At 40.5% G+C, this 20,012-nt stretch overlaps 1 protein-coding gene and 1 long non-coding RNA gene across 3 annotated transcripts in view; one reads left to right on the top strand and one right to left on the bottom strand.

Moving 5' to 3' along the window:
- Window positions 1-20,012, top strand: part of aff2 (AF4/FMR2 family, member 2) — a 204,343-nt gene that overhangs the window by 124,053 nt on the left and 60,278 nt on the right. Inside the window, exons 5-8 of one of the 2 annotated variants that reach the window (XM_028009016.1) lie at window positions 2,402-2,446; window positions 11,208-11,294; window positions 12,227-12,260; window positions 14,272-14,332. In XM_028009016.1, coding sequence (XP_027864817.1) covers window positions 2,402-2,446; window positions 11,208-11,294; window positions 12,227-12,260; window positions 14,272-14,332 — 227 coding nt within the window. Of the gene's footprint in view, window positions 1-2,401; window positions 2,447-11,207; window positions 11,295-12,223; window positions 12,261-14,271; window positions 14,333-20,012 lie in introns of both variants that reach the window. The other variant, XM_028009015.1, reaches the window with a different exon arrangement.
- On the bottom strand, window positions 17,922-20,000 carry LOC114139228 (uncharacterized). The gene is made up of 2 exons (XR_003594400.1): window positions 18,751-20,000; window positions 17,922-18,702 (listed from the first exon to the last, which is right to left on the bottom strand). It is a non-coding gene; the product is annotated as an uncharacterized LOC114139228 (long non-coding RNA).

The raw sequence follows: 20,012 nt of genomic DNA, 5'->3' as shown, positions 1-20,012 counted from the left end.
ACATGACACGGGCCAAGCCGCAGTCATTTCTAAATCTGAATAACTGAAATGCTCCTTTTTTTTTAAAATACATGTCCTTATTGCCTCACTAACCCCGGTGTTTAGCATTTAAAGACCTAATTGCAGTGAGTGTGATCCGTCCGTCTCATCAGACGGACGTTGAAAGCCGCGCGTCTCTGAGCTGTGGTCGTACATTTACGGCAGCGCAGCGAGCGGGCCGGACGGCTTTACATGAACACGTAGGAATTTATGAACGCCTTGACCTCGGCTGAACCGCTCAGGGTGGAGCGGCTCGAAGTTGCCGTTGGCTGAGCTTTTGGATTTCTCCACATGTTGAAGTGATAAACAAGCGTCATAAAAATTTTTAAAAAAAACTTCTCTTGGAATTTGAAGACTATTTGTGGCATGTGTGTTTTTATAAACCGATTCAGATAAAAACACAGCAAGAAAACGTCAATAAACACAGCAGCGGCTGTATAACATTGAAACCGGTTGCATAAATTTAGTAGTCCCCCTACAAACCTCCCAAGAAAGGAAACTTCTTGTTTTCAGCTTGACATTTCAATGGTTTTCAGGTGGTCTCTGCGCGCATAAACTGACCTCACCGGCTCTAAAGATTGGCAGCTGTGTCCACATGTTGCTTTGTTCATACTCTGGCCACTTTTCAGTGGCTTTATGGGAGAGCTGGGTGGAAAATCTCCGTAGGAAACACAGGAGTTTGCCGCTACGTTTGGAACATCTCTGGAAAATTGCAGAGCTGCAGAATATGGCTGGAAACAGCAATGGCAGCTGAATTATGAAGGCTCTACCTTTCAATTGTTGGAGCCTTTTGCAGCTTTACCAGTGGTCAATGCTTGACTATTGTACGGTGAAGCATTGACCATATAATAGCACAAATTGGAATTGCGGTTAAAAAATTCGCTCAATGGAAAGACGTCAGTTTCGGAAAAAAAATTATGTTTTCTGATAAAATGTTGGTATTGAAATTGGTTTATTTTGCAAAACTGCAATGGAGACACTTTTCTGCATCGAAACAAGGGTCTCCATTGCCTGATCAAAAACAGGATGCTAGTAATTGCGGAAAAGACAAAGAAGACAACAGGAAGTGGTTGGAGGATAATGACGCGGCATGTTTTTTAACAATTTACCATGTAAACAAATGGATTCACGCGTGATTTCGATTGCGTTTCTTTTTTAATGTAAACGCCACGACGGCGAGAATGTGCGGAATACAGACTTAGGTTTTGCAGACGTTTATAATGAAAATACAGCAACTCAGAAATAGATATGAAGGCTCCACCCTCCCGCTGACAAAAAAGTAGCAGTAGCCCCTTTTCTATTGACCATAAAAATTGGAATTACGAAAATGAATTAGCTTTACAGACACACGTCATATTTGAAGAAACTCACATGTGTTTTATAAAACGGGTTTGTGTTGGATTTTTCAGCCAAATTTAAATAGATGTATTTCAAAAAAATGCGTCACACGAGTCAGGTGACCAACAACCAGACGGTGGAACATGGTATTTTTTCCCAGGCACAGACAATCTGGTTCAGGTTGACGTCAACAACCTGAAACATGCAGCCAAAGCTGCAATGGAAGTGCTTAGATCAAAATAAATTATTGGATGACCTAGAATGGCCAAGTCAAAGTTCTGATGTAAATCCAGTTGAGAATCTCTGCGGTTCAATCTGACTGAGCGTTAGCTGTTTCACATTTTTCAAAAATGTTCACAAAGTTTAGTGGCTAATTGTGCAAAGATGGTAGAAAAATACATCAAGAGTCTGCAGCTGTAATTGTAATGAACGCAACACTAAGAATATTTGAAAATCATCTATCATAGCACTTTGCCACCGGGCCTACCATGCACTTGTAGGCCTGTCACTGTAACGCATTTTTCTGGATGAATTGTCCCAGAAATTATTGTGATGAACAATAATTTGGGGGTTTTTTTAAACAATTTTGAAATAGTATAGTAGTAATGGCATAAATAATGCAAGAACACATTATCAAAGATCAATAAACTTTAAATTCCAACAAACATTTATCACTGGAATATCCAGAAAGATCCACTGTATGGATCAGTTATGGACTCTATGCGGCATTAATGTTAGAAGTTTTAGTTTTACTTTGAGGTTGAGAGCTGGACTTTATAATGGCTTCTGAACCCTGAGAACGGCATAAACCCGTTACGTTTTCCACAGTCAGCCCCCCATCAGACATGACTCACTAAACCTGGAACCTTCAGACGTTTGGTCAAACCTGAACCTGATGCGTTGTGAACGGACCTGCCCTCTCCCTGTGTTGCTGCACTTTTTATCTTTTGATCGTTCTGTTTTCATTGCAAAACTGCTATTACCATTCGTTAAAATCAGGCTTTCTGTCTTTGTTTTCCTCCAGGTCAGTCTGCCAAACGACTCCAGCTGCGTTGAAGAGATTTTGCGGGTATGTTCCCTGGACACACACACACACACACACACACATCCCGTCTCTGTCTCTCTCTCTGCTATACACACAGGGTAATTGCGCTGATTATCAGCTGTTTTCTGTTTGCTCTGAAAGACTTTGGTTCTTCTCCAGAGAATTTGATCGTAGGAAGAAATGACAGAATGAAGCGAGAGAATGAGAAACAGAAGGGCTGCAACACAAAGGATGGGAAAAAGAGATACTTTGGCTCAGGTCCATGATTATAGATTTTTTTTTGTTCCTTGTTGGATGATGTCAGGCAGAAGACTTTTCCATAATTTTTCCTCCATTTAGCAGAATTTCTCCAAACAACTCTTTTTTTTTTCTCCCGTGTTTCTGTTCTGTTCTGAATTATGTCAAAACAGATGTTTTCCCCGACAATCTTCCCCTCCTCTGTCAGCTGCCCCGTCGCCAACGATGCGATCGGACGGCTCAGTCAGCTCCTAAACTCCGTCTCGGCCGTGGAAACGCATTCCCTCCTTTCCTCCTCTTCCCATCTGTCTCCCTCTGTTCCTTCCTGCCTGCCCTTGCAATAGAAATTTCGTTGAATCCTGTTCAATGACAATAAATGCTATCTATCTATCCTCTGTCGTGCGCCGCCCTCTCCCTTTCACAAATCGACATGCCGGTCAACAGGCTTTGTGACAGACTATCTGCTGCGAGCCGCATGAAAGGCCTCTGTCAATAATATCGGTGCGCCATTGAATCCGGCCTGCGATGTTTAGGCGTGTCAAGTGGAAAGATCGGGGCGTTCAGAATGTGAGGCGGGAGGAATCGGCCTGCAGCCCGTTGCCTCCCCTACCAGTCAGCTGTCAAGGAAACATGGCAGATTCACATGCGGGGTAGCGAAGTCTAACGGTGAGGCGGCAGAGAGATGTAAAGCAAAACATGGTGCAGCGTTTGCTTTACCGACTGCCAGAACCGATGAAGTGACGGTTCTGTTCTGCATAAATAAAAGCCCAAGTGGTCGTGGTGGTTGTGTGTCACGCTGTCATGGCTCTTGGCATTGGGCTGCGTGTGCTGTGGCTGAACAAACTCAGAGCATCAACTGTTTGCTCTGCTAAGAAACTGCTGTGGCCCAGAAGGGTCAACGGGATGCAAGTGCCACAGCGCAGCAACAGAAAACCGCAAGGCAACAGGAAAAGTCACAACGCAACTTCAAATGTCACAACGCAGCAATAAAAAGCCGCAGGGCAACAGCAAAAAGGCACATTGCAACAACACAAGTTATCGTGGTTTATTGACGCAAACAATGCAACAGCAAATGATACAACATAACAAGAAAAAGCCGTAAAGCAATAGAAAAGAGACACATTGCAAAAGCCGCAATGCAATAGCAGAACTGTGAAAGCAACAAGTCACAACGAAACATGAAAGGAACAACACAACTACAAAGGACACATGGCAACGACGAAAAGTCAAAATCCAACAGCAAATGCCACATCGCAACAGCAGGAAGTTATAACGCAAAAGCAAAAAACCATATTGCAGTTTTGTTGACCTTTATGCTACAGTAAAAAACAAACCACTAAACTATTTAGTTTGAGACCTGAATATTTAGTTTTTCTGAAAGATCAACTTCAAAACCACTAGATAAACTGCTGACAGGACTTCAAGCTGCATAAGAAAAATCACATCATAACCTAAAAATCACTGCAAAAGAGGCAAAAACCAAACGACCAGAGAGAGGAGTCGAGTGTTTTGGTCTGATCTGTCAGAAGTCAACACAAGAAAATGTCAACTATCCGTCTGTCGTCTTCCTTTCTTATGTCGGATCTGGTCACCGAGTGACAGGTCCGAAAGAGAAATCCCTGTCCACTTCATTATCGGACATCCTGAGGCTTTCCAGCAGTCAGAGCCATAAATACTCTCTCCAACTACTTCTGGATGTTCTTCTGCAGGATTCCTTTCCAGTGGGACGTGCCCGGAAAATCTCTAAATGGAGTTAACCAGGAGGCATTTGATCAGCTGTCCAAACCGCTTCGACTTAATTATTTCAGCGTGATGCCTCAGGCTGCATCCAGCCGCCTTATGTACCAAGCTAATTCCAGCTGCTTTCAGTCAGGATCCGGCTCTTTCAGCCACGGCCCACGTCTCACGGCCACAGGTGAGGGTCAGAGTCTAAATGGGTCGGGAAAAGGAGAACTTTAACGGCCCGTCTCTTTCCTCGCCGCAGCAGCGCCTCGTTTTAGCTGTTGAGGACTCTCTAAATCCGCCCGTCCATCTCTCACCGCTGCTTCATTTTCACCATCAATCTTGAACGAGACAGTAATCCCAACTCCTCTACTTGAGGCAGGATTTGACCTTTGACTGAAGGTTACTTGACACAGGAGGTCGTGACCTTGAGATCCCAACAGAACGGAGCTGCGGCATATATCAAAACGCAGGCGGCAGCACAAGATGGAGGTTTCAAATTTCAGAAAAGGAGCGCTTGAACGCAACATTTGCTAAGCTGCCAGGCTGGGCGTTTCCTGCGTTCATGCTGCAGCACATTTGGCCGCTTGCATCAACCTTTGCTGAACTTGATGCCAACACCTGGTGCAGATTTTAATGGGCAACGTGAAAATGGAAAAGAAAGCAAATACTGACAGTGTAGGCATTGGTTATGACAATCAAAAACAAAATCACAGCAGTCCTTTACATGTATTGCTGTGTCTTTCATACGTCAGCAGCAGTTATCATGATCTGTTTTTCTTTTAAAAAGACCCAAAAAACCACAAATGTTGTGAAAAAATCTTAATTTATGCTGTCTAGAACAAAAAATGCCATCTGAACTGTTCTTTTAGGTTGACAGAAATTGGCTTAGTGATGATTTGGTGATAATAATAATAATAATAATAATAATAATAATAATAATAATTGTGATTTATCTTTACACACGTGCATGGTGTTAAGCAAAGTTAACCTGAGTTCTACTGCTAATGCAGACGTGCTTGTTGCTTAAAATAATCGATTAATAATTAATATTTTACCAGACCAGAGTGTTCTATGAACGTTTCTTTTCCACATAGAAAAGTTGTGATTTCCTTCTTTTTCTTACCGTCAGTTTTCCGTATACAATAGTGTTGAATGAAAGCAGTTGAAAAGCGTCTTTATTCCATAATTAAAGTGGAACATTCAAACACCCGATCTTTCCCAGAGACAGGCGCTGTGAATCTCAAAGGAGTGCCGAAGTGTTGCCTCCGTTAATACTTTGACACTGTAGTCACACACTTTGGATGGAACTGTTATTAATATGATAAATTAGAACAGTATAAAACCTCATAAACCCCGCGCTTCAATAAGCCAGCCTGTCTGAGTCCTTTTGAAAGTGATTTTTAATGACCGTCTGTTGCGTCCTTGTGAGTTTTTGGTCGACTTTTGCCAAAAAGTAATCACAGTGTCTACTCAGACTTTAAGGCAACTTCTTCAGCCGGTGTCCGATTAGTAGCAGTGAGGGCGTATGTGCAACTTTTGTCTATGTTGTGTATAAGTGCTTATTGTTTATGCCTTCCACTCAGCTGTGCTTCCTGGAATCCACCATTAAAAAAACACACATCAGACAATAGAAATGTTTCAAATATATGTCAGATGACAAATTTAGCATACACATTAATAAAATAATTAATTACAGTTCATACAAAATGTTGATAAATTTAAAAAAATATACAATAATTTACCATGTCTATTATTCACATGTCTTCATATTGCTGTTTTGTTTCATGTTCTGGTTCAACATAAGCAGCAATGTCAGGTGTTCACAATGCAAATGCATATTTGAAAGTGACGTTAACACGTATCACGTTGGAACCACAAGTAGGGGTGTATAGCAATACAAGAATTTCACGATACAATATGATATACAATGTTCTGATCACGATACGATATGTATCACAGTATTTGGCAAACAGTACAATTCGATACGATTCGATGCACTTTTGCGATTTTCTGAACGATTTTAGAAGGACGGAGTGATTTTAGTGACATTTTGTGTTCCATAGACTTGGATTTAATTAACTGAAAACTGATTAAAAGCACCAACCAAACAATACCTGACTCTGATTGGACAGAGTCTAACAGTCTGCAGCTGGACAAAATGAATCAAAGATGCAGTGAGGAAACTTAGTTTCTGTCATTTAATTCATGTGGATTTGACATGAAACTCAAAGTTTCCACAGTGATCCAGGAGCTGAGTGGGCAGATTATCAGCCTCTGTAGACTCTCAATATGCAAACGATTGCACTTATGTTTTTCTTTTGGACATACTGTGGCTGCGTTTTGGAGTAAAAAAAAGGTCTTTTGGACTATAAGGAAAAGGCTTTTCTACCTTGGCTCCCAGAGTTAACCGTGGCTGTAAGCTGTTTACTAGCTGCTGGGGGAGTGGCTCTGCCTCACCCCGTAGTGATCGACTCCTTGCAGCTGCGCGTTGCCGCCATTCCCCTGCTTGGATCTCTGAGTAGCTGCCTCTCAGGCTGCCAGGATCTCATCGTTCTTTCAGTCTCTGATACTCTTTGTATGTTGCTAATAAGAATGATCGATCAGCCATCATCATCATGGAAATCCTCACTGCACTCAGACTCCTGCTGCGAGTTTCCCCTCTTCGTTTTCCAGCTCAAACCAGAGCGCCATGGCCTGCTGCACGTTCATTCTACAGGTAATCCTTTATATAAAGAACAGAAACCACTAAGCTAAAAACAAATTACGAAGTGGATGCCACTAGTCGCTCTGATATTCAAACTTTGCATTAATTTCACGTTAATCTCACTGCTTTTGCCGCTACTCCGCTTCTCTTTCACGGTAACTTGCGCAACTTTACTTTGTTTCTTAGCAACAAAAATACAGCCCATCGTTATTTATTAAAGATTTGAAATTTCCAAAAACAAATAAATCTAATGTTGTGTTTCGTTTTTTATGTTTGGAAGCATTTCTCTGACATTCAGAAAAATATGGTTTGCTTATTTTAGCATAACTCCGGTTTTACTTGGCCTATTAGCACAATTTAAAAACTGGGGTGTAGTTTAATATGTGCACTTTAAGCACAAGTTGAAAGTGAGACTGGGGGAGGCGGAGTCTTGCTCCTACACCGTCACAAACCAGGCATGTTAAAAAGACGGTATAAACCTACGGACCCCTACGGTTTAACGTATCGATACTCGCGGATGAAAAATCGATACGAGGGTGTAAAAAAATCAATAAATATCGTAAAAACTATATAATTGTACAGCCCTAACCACAAGCCTGAATATTTTTGATTGAAATCGTACATGTGAAAACCAGTGTACCAGTGTACCAGTTTCCAAGCATCCGAGCTTCTCCTCCACTCGGCTCCTTCTGACTAGCCAGCAACAATTAGCAAATACCTGTTGAAACTGCACATCTTGTTATAGGAGCTGCTTCTCAGTGAAACGCTGGTAAAAACGTTGCTAAAGGGTTAACAGAGGAGCCATGTTGTGATGACTTCCTGAGTTTCAGAAAGAGCAGGAGCTTCTTAAAGAGATAGCCACCCAATTTTCAAGGAGTTAAATTACGCCTTGAAAATTATATTTAATGTAAATATGATTTTTTATGTTATAAAAACTGAAGGTAACATAGTTACTTGATTATGCTGTAAAATAGCATTATGTGGCTGGAGAACACATGAAACCGCCCCTTTAATTTGTAAAAAAGACGTGCTCCTTTGTTTTGGCCACATGGAATCACAAGAGCGTTTGTAGATATAACTTTGCAAAATGTGAAAAACTGTAATAACAGCACAAACGCATTTTTAACACAGGAGAATAAATAAGCACCTTCTGTGATTAAACATTGTAGGTGATATTTGGCAAACAGATAACAGCCTTAACGTTACGCTCCCTCAGTCATGCACTGCTTTCAATAAGACATTTACACACTTTCTCTCTCACCCACACACACACACGCACGCAAATGTGTTCAGGCAAAATCAGGGGTGCTGTCTGTCAAAGCACAGGAAGTCTTCAAGGAAGAACAAAATTATGTCAGAAAGTGGGGCTGTTGCTTAGCAACCCAGCGTATTTCGTCAGGGTAGCGTAACAATACTGTAAAGAGGGGAAAACACGCCCAACACATCTGCAGATGCATTCTGGAGGACCTTCAGAAATGTTGAGCTGTTTCGTGCCCCGAGCTACACACACACACACACACACACACACACACACACACATCTTCCTCACACATATGAACACATGCGTCATCGGATGAATATGACTCATCTCCTCCAGAGGGGAGAATAAATGTATGATGGGAAATCAGTCTTCTTGGCCCAGTGACCTGCTGTAAGGAAGTCGAGTATGAACTGTTTGATTGTCAGAGAAAAAAAAGAGTAAAAGTGTAAAAGTACAGATCTCTTCAGATCTTGAACAGGTTGCTGCGACCAATTATAAACTCATATTGAATGAAGTAGATAATTCATTTGAAAGATGCTAATAGCTATGATTGGAAGAATACATATAATAAAAATGAACATATTGCCAAAGTTACTCTATATGTTTCAGAATGTTGCTCTTCCTCCTCCTGAATTCTTTTCACAAATAAAGAAGAAGTTGTCACGTTTCTTATGGAACAGGAAGTCCAGACTCCGTTTGTCTTTACTGTACCTCCCTTATGACCGAGGAGGCTTGAAGTGCCCAAATTTTCACTGGTATTACTTTGCTGTGTAGTTGAGGTCTATGATGTTTTATTACAGTAATCATTCTCCACATTGGACTGACATGGAGACTCAGGATTTGAAATTGACTCTGCCTTCATATTTACATTCAAATTCAATATCAAAGCTTCTGAAACATACTAAAAATCCATTTCTTAAGACTATGATAAGAGTATGGAGAGATGTAAGAAAAATTTTAAATGAACCAAATTGTTTATCGCTGTTCAGTCCAGTGTGGGGTAACCAACTTTTCGTACCCGGTAGAGCTGATTCAATATTTAAAGTATGGAAAGACAAAGGACTCCAAATGATTCAGAATCTTTATGAACCAGACTCAGACATACCAATGAGCTTTCAGGATCTGCAACATAAATTTTACCTAGATAGGAAACATTTCTTTAAATATCTCCAACTCAGAAACTTCACAAGAACAAATCAAAATAATGAGTTGACAAAACCTGCCAAGTCAACTTTAGAAAAAATGTTAACAAAGGTCAGTTTGAAGAAAGGAATCATATCAGAGTTTTATCGCTCAATAATGTTACATACATCTGAAGGATCTCATGATAGACTTAAGGCTTGGAGAGAAAACTTACTGCTAGAGTTATCTGAGGAAGATTGGCAAACAGCATGTAAACTGGCCCACAGCAGCTCTATCAACACATCTCTTAAAATGATTCAATTCAAATGGGTAATGCGGGTTTATATAACACCAGTGGACCTTAATGGGTATAACAGGGAGATTCCTGATGTATGTCCGAAATGCACAGAGGACAGAGGAACTCTGGTTCACTGCATGTGGTATTGTAGGATAATTACACTGTTTTGGAAAGAGGTAAAAGATGTAATAGAGAAAACAATTTCCAAACAAATAATTCTTGAGCCAAAGCTGTTTGTGTTTGGACTGTACCCTGAAAAACATAATTATACTAAAAATGAACGGACATTTATAAACTTAAGTTTGCTTAATGCGAAAAGATGTATATCAATGTGTTGGAAAAAGACTCATGGACCGACCATAAACCGATGGCTGCAGCAGATGTTATCTGCCCTCCCTCTGGAAAAAATGACGTATATGTTAAAGGGAAAACAAGATTTGTTTGAGTTCATCTGGAATCCCTTCATTAGGCATGTCAAGGATCTGAACATCTCGGAAGACGGTACAAGTGACTGAAGAACATGATAACTGCAGTTCCCAAAGACAATTCTGTTTGAGGACATATACTGTTAAAATCTCAATTAAAGACGATATGTAAAATATGTGATGGGTTGTATTGGAACCAGGATTGTGAGAGACATTTTGTTGTACATTTTTGTTTGTATTTTATTTTGACTTGAACAGTAATACTACTATTGTTGTTGCCACAATTTGCATACTTTTCCAGTTGTTTGTTTAAACCACTAAAATTCTAATAAAGATATTTTTTGGGGGGGGAAAAAAAAAAGTCTAAAAGTAAAAGTGTTTGTTTTTTCAAACTTGGAACAAAAGGCGAATGAATGCTCTCTCTCTACCACGTCATCATGCCACTACTTTGCTGTTTGTCTTTATTAAAGACGTTAAAGTCTGTGCTTTGGCTTTGTCAAAATCTGACGAAGGTACAAATTCTTTTTTACGAAGCACGTTTCAGTAGAAATAACTGAAAAGCTGCAGCTTCTGAGCTGCGTTGTTGTCATGCAGCCAGACGGAGTCAGCCTTTTAAGTTTTTCGTAATTTAACAACTCTCCACTTAACCGACTCTCTGTCTACTGATCCCCGTGTGTACCACAACCCTCCCTGCGCAGCCCAGCATTTATTCTATAAGCAATAATGAGGGTCCGCTCTGAAGGAGGGGGGGAGAAACGGGGCATCGCGCAACCTTGATTGAACGCTGACTCCACTCCCCTGCTCCAAAGAGGCTGCTCAAGGAATCCTCCTGCCGATGTTTTTGCTAAAGTTTAGCCAGGATCATTGCTCTTCAGACGCAGGACCAGAGTTATTTCCTTCATTTGTCTGAACATAAGAACAAAAAAAAAGTAAACGCCTTCGTTCTGCCGCTTCTCAGTAGTCGTTAATGGTGACGTAATAAAAGATGTGTGTGTGTGTGTGTGTGTGCTCAGGAGATGACCCATTCATGGCCTCCTCCGCTCACGGCCATACACACACCCGGGAAAGCCGACCAGACCAAGTTCCCCATCCCAAACAAGGTGAGTACACACACTGCCAACGTAAAAAAAAAAAAAAAATCCCTTTCTTCTTCTTTGGGTCTGACTAAAACACAAAATCTTATAAAGTATTGTTGTTGTTGGTTTTTTTAGTGCAAACATCTTAGCACACTTGAAATAAGACCAAACTAACGTACAAATAACTTTTCAGCAAGATGTAGGAGCTTGTTTTAAGTAAATCATTTCTTAGTATTTATGATTTATGGCAGATTATTAGAACAGCCAGACTCAGAAATAGTTGTCTCCCACTAGTCATCTGATTATTCAACAATCCCACCACCAAGACTGTCTGAGATTGCTTGAAAATGCTAAATAACATATATTTGATGCATTATTATTTGTACGTTATGTAGCTATAGGTAAAGTTGTGTTTTTGTGTGTGCCCTGGTGGCCAAGCGATGACATTTAATTGCCAATTTCACTTACGTGTCTTTGTTCAATGACAATAAAAATAGTGAAAACCCTCCTTCAGCGAAAAGGCTAACATGGCGTCTTATTTTCTTCTTTCTTGCATACGTTTTTTAAAATTTTTGCTGTCTTTTGCATCACAGAAAAGGAAAAATATTTGGGCTCCAATCACAACTTATATGCCAGCGACACGTCACCGTGGTGACCCTACCATGAGTGCTCGCGTTCAAAAAAGAAAAAGAAAAAAAATATTTTCAACTAGCTCAACAATAAGCAAATACAGTAGTCACATTTTTTATTTTTTTTATTGTTGTCGTTACAAATGGATGTCAGCCTTAAAACCGAAACTGAAAAAAAGCGTTTTGTACGTTTGCCTGATTAAGCAGTAAGGCAGCTGTTTGGCAAATTTCATTAAAAAAAAAACAAACTTAAATATAAAAAAACTCATTCATTAAACTCATTTCTTTCTGTTTTTTTCTCTCCTTTCTCTCCCGTTTGGCCAGGAGACCCAGCATGTGACCTCAGCCTACAACATCCAGAGTAAGTCTGTCAGACTGTAAACACTCACACAACAGCTGGAGTTATGACTGACGCTGTGGTTTCTATGACGATGACGACGTTCAGCATATATGTGAGGAAGCGGTTTGGACTGATAATCACTAAAAGTTTGATAGAGTGTCCATGCAATTGACGTGAAAGTTACATACGTGTGAACTTATATCATAAAGTGCTATGTTTTATCTTTAGGTTTTTCTGTGTATTGTACCAAACAGAAACAATATTTTTGTAAGATCCGACAAAAGAGTTTCATGATTCTGCATTTGTTGCCTAGCAGCACCTCTGATTGGCAATCTAAATATGTAAACATCTCATTGCACAGTGGGATCAGCCGAGACCGTTATGTAACAAATACAGATTCATAAAAATAAAAAAATGGAGGAGCAAGTTTGATGGAACTTGAGTGGCTTGAAACAGAGAGAACCAGGCCTTCTCCCCCAACATCAGGGCTGTACCTGTGGAGTTTAGGCCTTCATTTAAGACACAATCCACTGTTTTTATGTCTGTTTATGTAAATTGCGCCACCTGAGTGAAGTTGCACCCCGCCTCCCCCGTCCTCCTTCATATTGAACCAAATTAGTGTCAAACGTTTGTGCAGCCAAAATCTTTAGTTTGTGCCGCTGACGTTTTAAAGATATTGACAAATGTTTCCAGAGGTCACCAAAGGTCAGCCAGCCAGTTCACGTTGGTGAAACCAAACAAATTGTCCGTGTCAGTCAAGTACGACACCAAAACATTTAGCTGCACAAACATAGCAAATTTAGTTCTTATCATTTTTGCTTTTTGTTGCTATGAGCAGATAGGACAGGTTGACCTCTGGTGACCTCTAGATTTGTTGTGTTTTTTTAATCTTAGAAATTATAGCGCCACAAACAAAACCGTATTGCAGCACAAAAGTACGATTGACACCATATTTTCTTAGATTTTTTTGTAAACATGGACTGGATGGTTGACCTCTCATGACCTCTGGAAACATTTATTAATACCTTTAAAACGATAGCGGCACAATCCAAAAACTTTGCAGCACAAACGTTTGACAACCATAGCAAAATTAATTTCAAAAAAATGTTATTTTGTCAATGTGGCTCTGGGAAGGACAAGTTGACCTTTGGTGACCTCTGGATTTTTTTTTTTCTTAGAAATTTTAGCACCACAAAACAAAATAGTTTTGCAGCAGAAAAGTAGCACAAATTGATTGACACCATGTTTACTTTGATTTCTTTTTTTTGTATACTGACTGGTTGACCTTTCATGACCTCTGGAAACATTTATTAATACCTTCAAAACGATAGCGGCACAAACCAAACATTTTGCAGCACAAACGTTTGACAACCAAATTCACTTCAACTGAAGGAGGTGGGAGGGGGTTGATTTCACTCAGGTCAAATTCTCCCTGCTGCAGTGATAAATCGACGCAGAGAGGTGCACAACATCCTAAAACTTTGACTATTCACTTATTTCAGATCCTCCAGGCCCACAGCTGCATATGTGCAGCAATTCTGATAAAACTGTTCCTCAAGTGTTTTTCAGAGGCTGCTGATTTTTAAAAAAAAAAAAGATTTTTACATTAAAGCCTGACTTGAACGTTTTGAGATGTTTGCTGGGCGTCAGTGAAGCCGAACGAACGGTTCCCGCCTCGCCTTTTCTGTCAGGAAGTGAAACTGCTGAGCAAAACAGGAATTCAAAGGACTTGGTACCAAGAAGAAGAAAAAAAAGAAACAGTCTGAACAGCTACTAGGAGAAATAAATAATCTAGTCGGGTTTTATTGCAAAAATAAATAAAATGAGCGCTGTGCTCTTCAAAACCTGGCAACGCAAACAGACTGTGGCAGAGTCATTGTCCGGGGGTAACAATGCTACAAGACTCCGGTTATGTTAGTTTGGCTTCTGGTCAAACACAGACAAACCTTGACTTATGCAAATTGATGTCAAGAATGATTGAACGTCCTCTGTCGTCTCCCCTCCTCCTCCTCTTCCTCCCGTTGTGTTGCAGAGAGATGTACGGTGTCGGCTAACAAACCCGCTGCTAAACCGTCCGCCGCACCGCAGAAGTCGTGAGTACCTCTCCACAAACACACACTCACACACGCCCGCACACACACAAATTGGGAATTTCTAAACCTGCTGCTGTTTCTTGAGCCTCAAGGTGAAAATTAAACCTGACTCTTGGATGGAATTCACTCATGGCAGGAAGATGGAGGGAGGGGAAAAGGAAGAAAAAATAAAAAGGATTGTGTGGATCAGAGCGGGAAAGTGCAGCTACATTAATTTAACCCCGGCCAGCAGCGTATTGCAACACCTCCGTTCGCTCCGCATCACTCACAGAGCGGGATGAGACCGAGAGGACAGAAACCCCGTGAGCCTTACTGACCCTGTGTTTAAACCGGTCCAGTTAATGACTCGGTCACACGCACGTCACACATTTCCAGATTTCCGACGGATTCCGCGGTTCAGTTTTAGTAGATTTTTTTTTCCCTGTGGAACGCGACTCTAGATGAGTCCCGGAAAAGTCGCCTTTGAACAAACTGTGTTGACTGCAAAAACACAAAATCCCACCAAGCACATTTGGTCAAGTTCCTGGTGCAGATATCTTAGAACTCTTGAAATAAGACAAAACTGACTCACAGGTAACGTTTTGGCAAGATATAGTAGCTTGTTTCAAGTTGATAACATCTAAATATGGCAGATTATTTTATTTATAACCTGGGAAAAATATTGTTGTAAGTGAAAAAAAATCTGCCTGTGGAACTGGAACTTTTTCCAACAATATTTAGGGAATTAATAATGACTTACAACACGCTCCTAAAAAGCTACTTCTAAGATAGTTTTGTCTTTTTCCAAGCGACCTAAAATATTTACACTAGAAACTGGACCAAAAAAATACTTGGCAAGAAGATTTAGTGGTTTTGCGGCGTAGATATCATTTTAAGAGTTGAATCGAAACAGTCAAGTGGTGATGAAACAGTCTGAAAGTCGAAAAAAGATAAAAAGTCAATCTGATGCACTGGAAAAGTTCAAAAGAAATGTTGAGTAATGTGAGCAATGCAGTTAGTGTAGTTTTTGGATGTAATTGCAAATTAGTTGAGGCAACAAGGCAAATGTTTTGCTGGTTGCGCAACAGAAGCTTATGAAAATATAAGTTATATTTATAATGGGATTATGTTTATTGGTTCTTGCTCTGCTCACCACAAAAAAACAAAACAAAACAACAAAAAAACGGGTAAATTTCTGCTTTGAAAAAAGAGAGAAAAGAAAAAGTTGCTTGTTTTAATTTGTTTGTAATATTTGCCAGTAGTAAACACGATGCTTCCCTCACTGCAGGCATTAGGCTGCTTATTGTTTATGCTCATAAGCATAAAATGCTCACTATCATGAAAGGGTCTACCTCATGTTAATCAGATGTAAATGTTCTTTTCCCTGAATCTCGCAGGACGTTCAGACAGCTGCGTACAAGTGAGTCCGGCTCAGCGGCATCAGAAACGCGTCTTGTCTTAAAAAAAAAACGACTTTCCACCTGTTGGGAGAGTTTGCCCCGCGTTTTGCAGAGCGAGGCACTAGCGGACGCCAGGGTTACGGGTTCACTTCCTGTCGCTGTTTCAGGTGAAAGGATCGACGCTTTTGGTATTTACCTGCGGCAGGCGGGCGGCCGATGAGGAGAAAACAAGATGTCGGCTGCTAACGGGCGGCGCTGTTGCTGTTTTTGACCCGGACTCGGTTGGTGGGGGGTTCGTCCACGAACAGCTGGTTCAGGTCAGGGTAGATCTTAAGTAGAAACACTCGCTTAAAACTTTGTGTGTCTACGACAGAGTAGCAGGGTGATAGTAACAAATCAAAACGTAAAACTGAGAGGATAAAGTCGAAATAGCATGAGAATGAAGTCGTATTGTTATGATAATAAAATCGTAATATTAAAAGAATAAATTCAAAATATCACAAGAATAACGTCAAAATATTGCAAGAATAAGTCCATAGTATTATGAGCATAAAGTCAAAATAATAAGACAATAAAGACACAATAATTTGAGAATGGTTATACTATTAGGAGAATATAGTTATGACTGAATTATTATAATACTTTAACTTTATTCTCTTACTATTATGACTTTGTTCTGAAGTCATTATTTTTTTATTTAGGTGGTGTTATACTGTGGTCGTTTTATTTAATTTTTTTATTTCCTTAGTGTAGTGCGGTGCTTCTGGATTCCAGTCCTGCTCTGCACGTTTTAGATGTGCCTCTATTTCAGAACAGCTGATTCAAATGATTGCATCAAGTGCTGCAGAAACCTGTCAATCAGCCACAGATTCAATCCAGGTGCAGCAAAAAGGAAACACCTAAAACACGCAGGGCAGGAGGGCCTGAGGACCGGACTTGAGAACCACTGGTGTAGTGCAACAGAGTATGAACTGTTTGCTGGAGGAGTTAATCGTATCCCCTGTTGTGATGACATGTGGCATCACTTTGCTGGAAATAAATGCTCTTTTTACTGAGAAAGCTAGTTAAAAACATTATTCTCAAAGAGTGGAAACGGTTCGTCTCCAAACAGTCGATGTGAGCCATGATTCAGCCGCAGACCTCAGTGTTTCCCGCTGGGACTTTTGATGAAACAAGCCAAAATTTCGTGGCTCACATCAACTGTTTGAAGGCAAACGGTTCGCCTTCAAATAGTTGACGTGAGCCAGACTACAGCCGCAGACCTCAGTGTTTTCTGCTGGGCTTTTATGTGGCGGGTCGACAATAAAACCCGAACTGGAGCGTCATTGTGAGCCGAAAGCAGCTGCGCGTCTTTTCTGGTTTCTGACTCCAGCAGCTTTTCGGGTCTGGAGACGGAACATTTTCACAGCATGATGCTTCCATCGCCGTGTTTTAGTGTCGTGGGTGATGTGCTGTGCCGGTTTTCCTCCACAAACAGCATATTGGACTCAATCCCAAAAGTTTGTCTTTATAGTGTAAATATTTTAGTACATCTGAAATAAATAAAAAAAAACCTAAGCAACTTTTCAGCAAATAAATAGGAGCTGGTTTTAGGCAATTAATTCCTTAATATTGATGAAAAAGTAACAGTCCTACTGGCAGATTGTTTCACTAATAAGACATTTTTCCCAGGTTACAGGTGAAACAATCTGCCAGTGCAACTAGTGTGTTTTCATCAATATAAAGGAATTATTTACCAAAAACAAGCTCTGGTATTATGCTGAAAAGTTACTTGTAACATTAATATATTTGCACTAGAAACTCGACTGAAAGACTTTTGTAGGATTTTGTGTTTTTGCAGTGCAGTTTTGGTAAATGTTCGCACTGGATTTTAATTTTGGGAATGAAATATTCTGAACACAAATGCACTTCTCAGACTTTTATTGGTAAAGGATGATCATTTACATTCCGCTTCACAACTTTGCATCATTTTCCGTCGGTTTGTCTCATGAAATCTGAATAAAAGTCCTTTTTGTGATTATAACCTGAAAAAATGCTCAAACATTGGAGGGGAATTAAAATTTTTTTTTTGGCAATCTCCGTGAATTAAATCCTGACTAGATATTACTCATCCTCTGCATATTTTTGAAAAAGTGCTTAAATATTTGGACTTTTCTTTTCACCTGTAATGCCAATGTTAGCCAGTAAATCCTCAGAAGTCCTTTAAAGACTTTTTTTTTTTTTTTTTAAGGGAGCTTTTGCTTTGAAAACCTCGGGCAGCAGCCATTTAAATTGGCAGCTGAAAAGCGACCAGAGGCGTCCGTGTTTGAAGCAGCCAAAATTGGAGCCGCGAGCCGCGGGTTCGGCTCCGCGGTCCGTCCTTGAAGCCGGTCGATTCGTTCTGTGCTCGGCCAAATCTGCGTCTGAAAGTTTCTGCTCGGGAATAATTTCATTCCTGGGCGTCTTTTTTTTGATGCATTCTGTGAGGCAGATTTTATTATTTTTTTTCCCCCTCGTTGCTCAACTTGCAGTAGCGAGAGCCTCCACATCACGTTTTAGCTCTTCGGTCCTTAACAGTTTTTAATCTGACCGTGTCTGTCCCCACAGATACAGTCCTTCCTTCATCCTGGTTGTATTCGTGTCCTCGCCACCGGCCCACCTGCCTCTCACTTCCCCGTCTCTTCCCGGCCATCATCGTCTCCATCGCGCTCGCCATCGCCCTCTCTCCATCTGTCCCTCCTTTTCCGAAATGAAATATGGAATCCATTATTCATCCATTCAAGCATATCTATCATTGCCCCTTACATAGCGCAGATTTTATTTTCTCCCCCCTCCTCCTCAATGTGCTTCAGTTTGTTTGTTTTAGTGTTTCAGGTACTGACGAAGAGCAGTAAGAATCCCTTCAGGGGATTCTCCTGTCATAACAATAGCAGCGCCAGATCAAAATAAAAGGAACCGGTGGGGAGGCGTGTGTGTGAAACACGGTAGCGACTCGCTGGTCCACATACATACCTGAATACATACCTGAATACATACCTGAATACATACCTGAATACATACCTGACCCTGTGAGCTAACGAGCAGATGATGAGGGTAGTGGGGTTGTGTTGTGTTTTTTTTTTCCTTCCTGAGAGATTAAAACACACACACACAAAACTAATAACGGAAGTAGGGTTGGGACTCGATTCAAATTTTTAATCGAGCTAATTGTAGGATAGCTAATTAAATGCATTTCTCCAAAAAACCTTGACGACAAAATAAGCAGTGTTCACAATTTTAAAAGCCTTTTTTGCTGCATAATTATTGAATAAATAGACATGTTTATATGGCTTTACATCTGCTGTTTGGGTCATCCAAAAACTACTTTAGAAATGTGGACTGTCAGCAACTTTAGCAACGGTAGATTCTTTTTTTTTTGGTAAACATTATATTTATTGAATTTTTCTAACCCAAAACAAGTGATACATTTGACGACTTATTCCACAAGGTAAACAAATATAAATAATAAAGGAACAACATAATAAAAACAAAAAATGGAAGACTTTGCCATCTGCATCGCTCTCTTAGTTCATAGTGTTTCAGAAACCTTGTCAACAGTGACCGTGTTTCTTCAAAGCGTTAGTTGCTTAGTGACGTTAGCAACATTAGCCACGTGTGCCAGGTTAGCGTTAGGGACATCTCAATGCTACGTGGTTAGCATTGAGATGCTATTTTAGAGCTGAATAGCTTCAGGTATAAGCTAACTGCTTTTAGCACGACTTGAACATAACAGGAGCCTTTTCCAACGTACAATCAGATCATGTTTTTGAAGTAAAAATGAGCCTCCTGTGGGCTAAGAAAAGCGGCTTTGTCTTCCATCACTTTTGTCTGTGCATCAGATTTACGGGCGTATCAGAAACACGCAAATACAAAGGTTCTGGCTCTGGATTTTTACGTAAAAGAAAAGACAATCAGATTAATTGCGTTAAAATGTTCGACATGTATAAACCTATGTACGTAGTTGAAAAGAACGCATTAAAGTCTCAGCCCTAAATAGAAGTAAATGGGGCGTCCAGGTGAAAAACAATCCTCTTTGTCTCTCTGTTCACTAAAACTTTAACATCTGGTTTGATTTTCCTTCATCCTCCTTCCCCAACATGAGTCACCAGCACCGTTCCAGCGGTGTAATCCATCCGTTAGCTGGAAAGAGTCTTCAAAAGGAACAACAGGCAACAAGTTGCCATGTCTCAGGTGAGACAGACGGTCATGGCTGCAGTAACCCACCTGCCCCTGTGTGTGTGGGCGTGTGTGTGTGTGTGTGTGTGTGTGTGTGTGTGTGTGTG

The sequence above is a fragment of the Xiphophorus couchianus genome, chromosome 23 (genome assembly GCF_001444195.1).
Source record: "Xiphophorus couchianus chromosome 23, X_couchianus-1.0, whole genome shotgun sequence".
In the NCBI taxonomy this organism is placed as follows: domain Eukaryota; kingdom Metazoa; phylum Chordata; class Actinopteri; order Cyprinodontiformes; family Poeciliidae; genus Xiphophorus; species Xiphophorus couchianus.
Note: the sequence above shows the minus strand (reverse complement) of the source record. Positions and strands in the feature narration are given on the sequence as shown.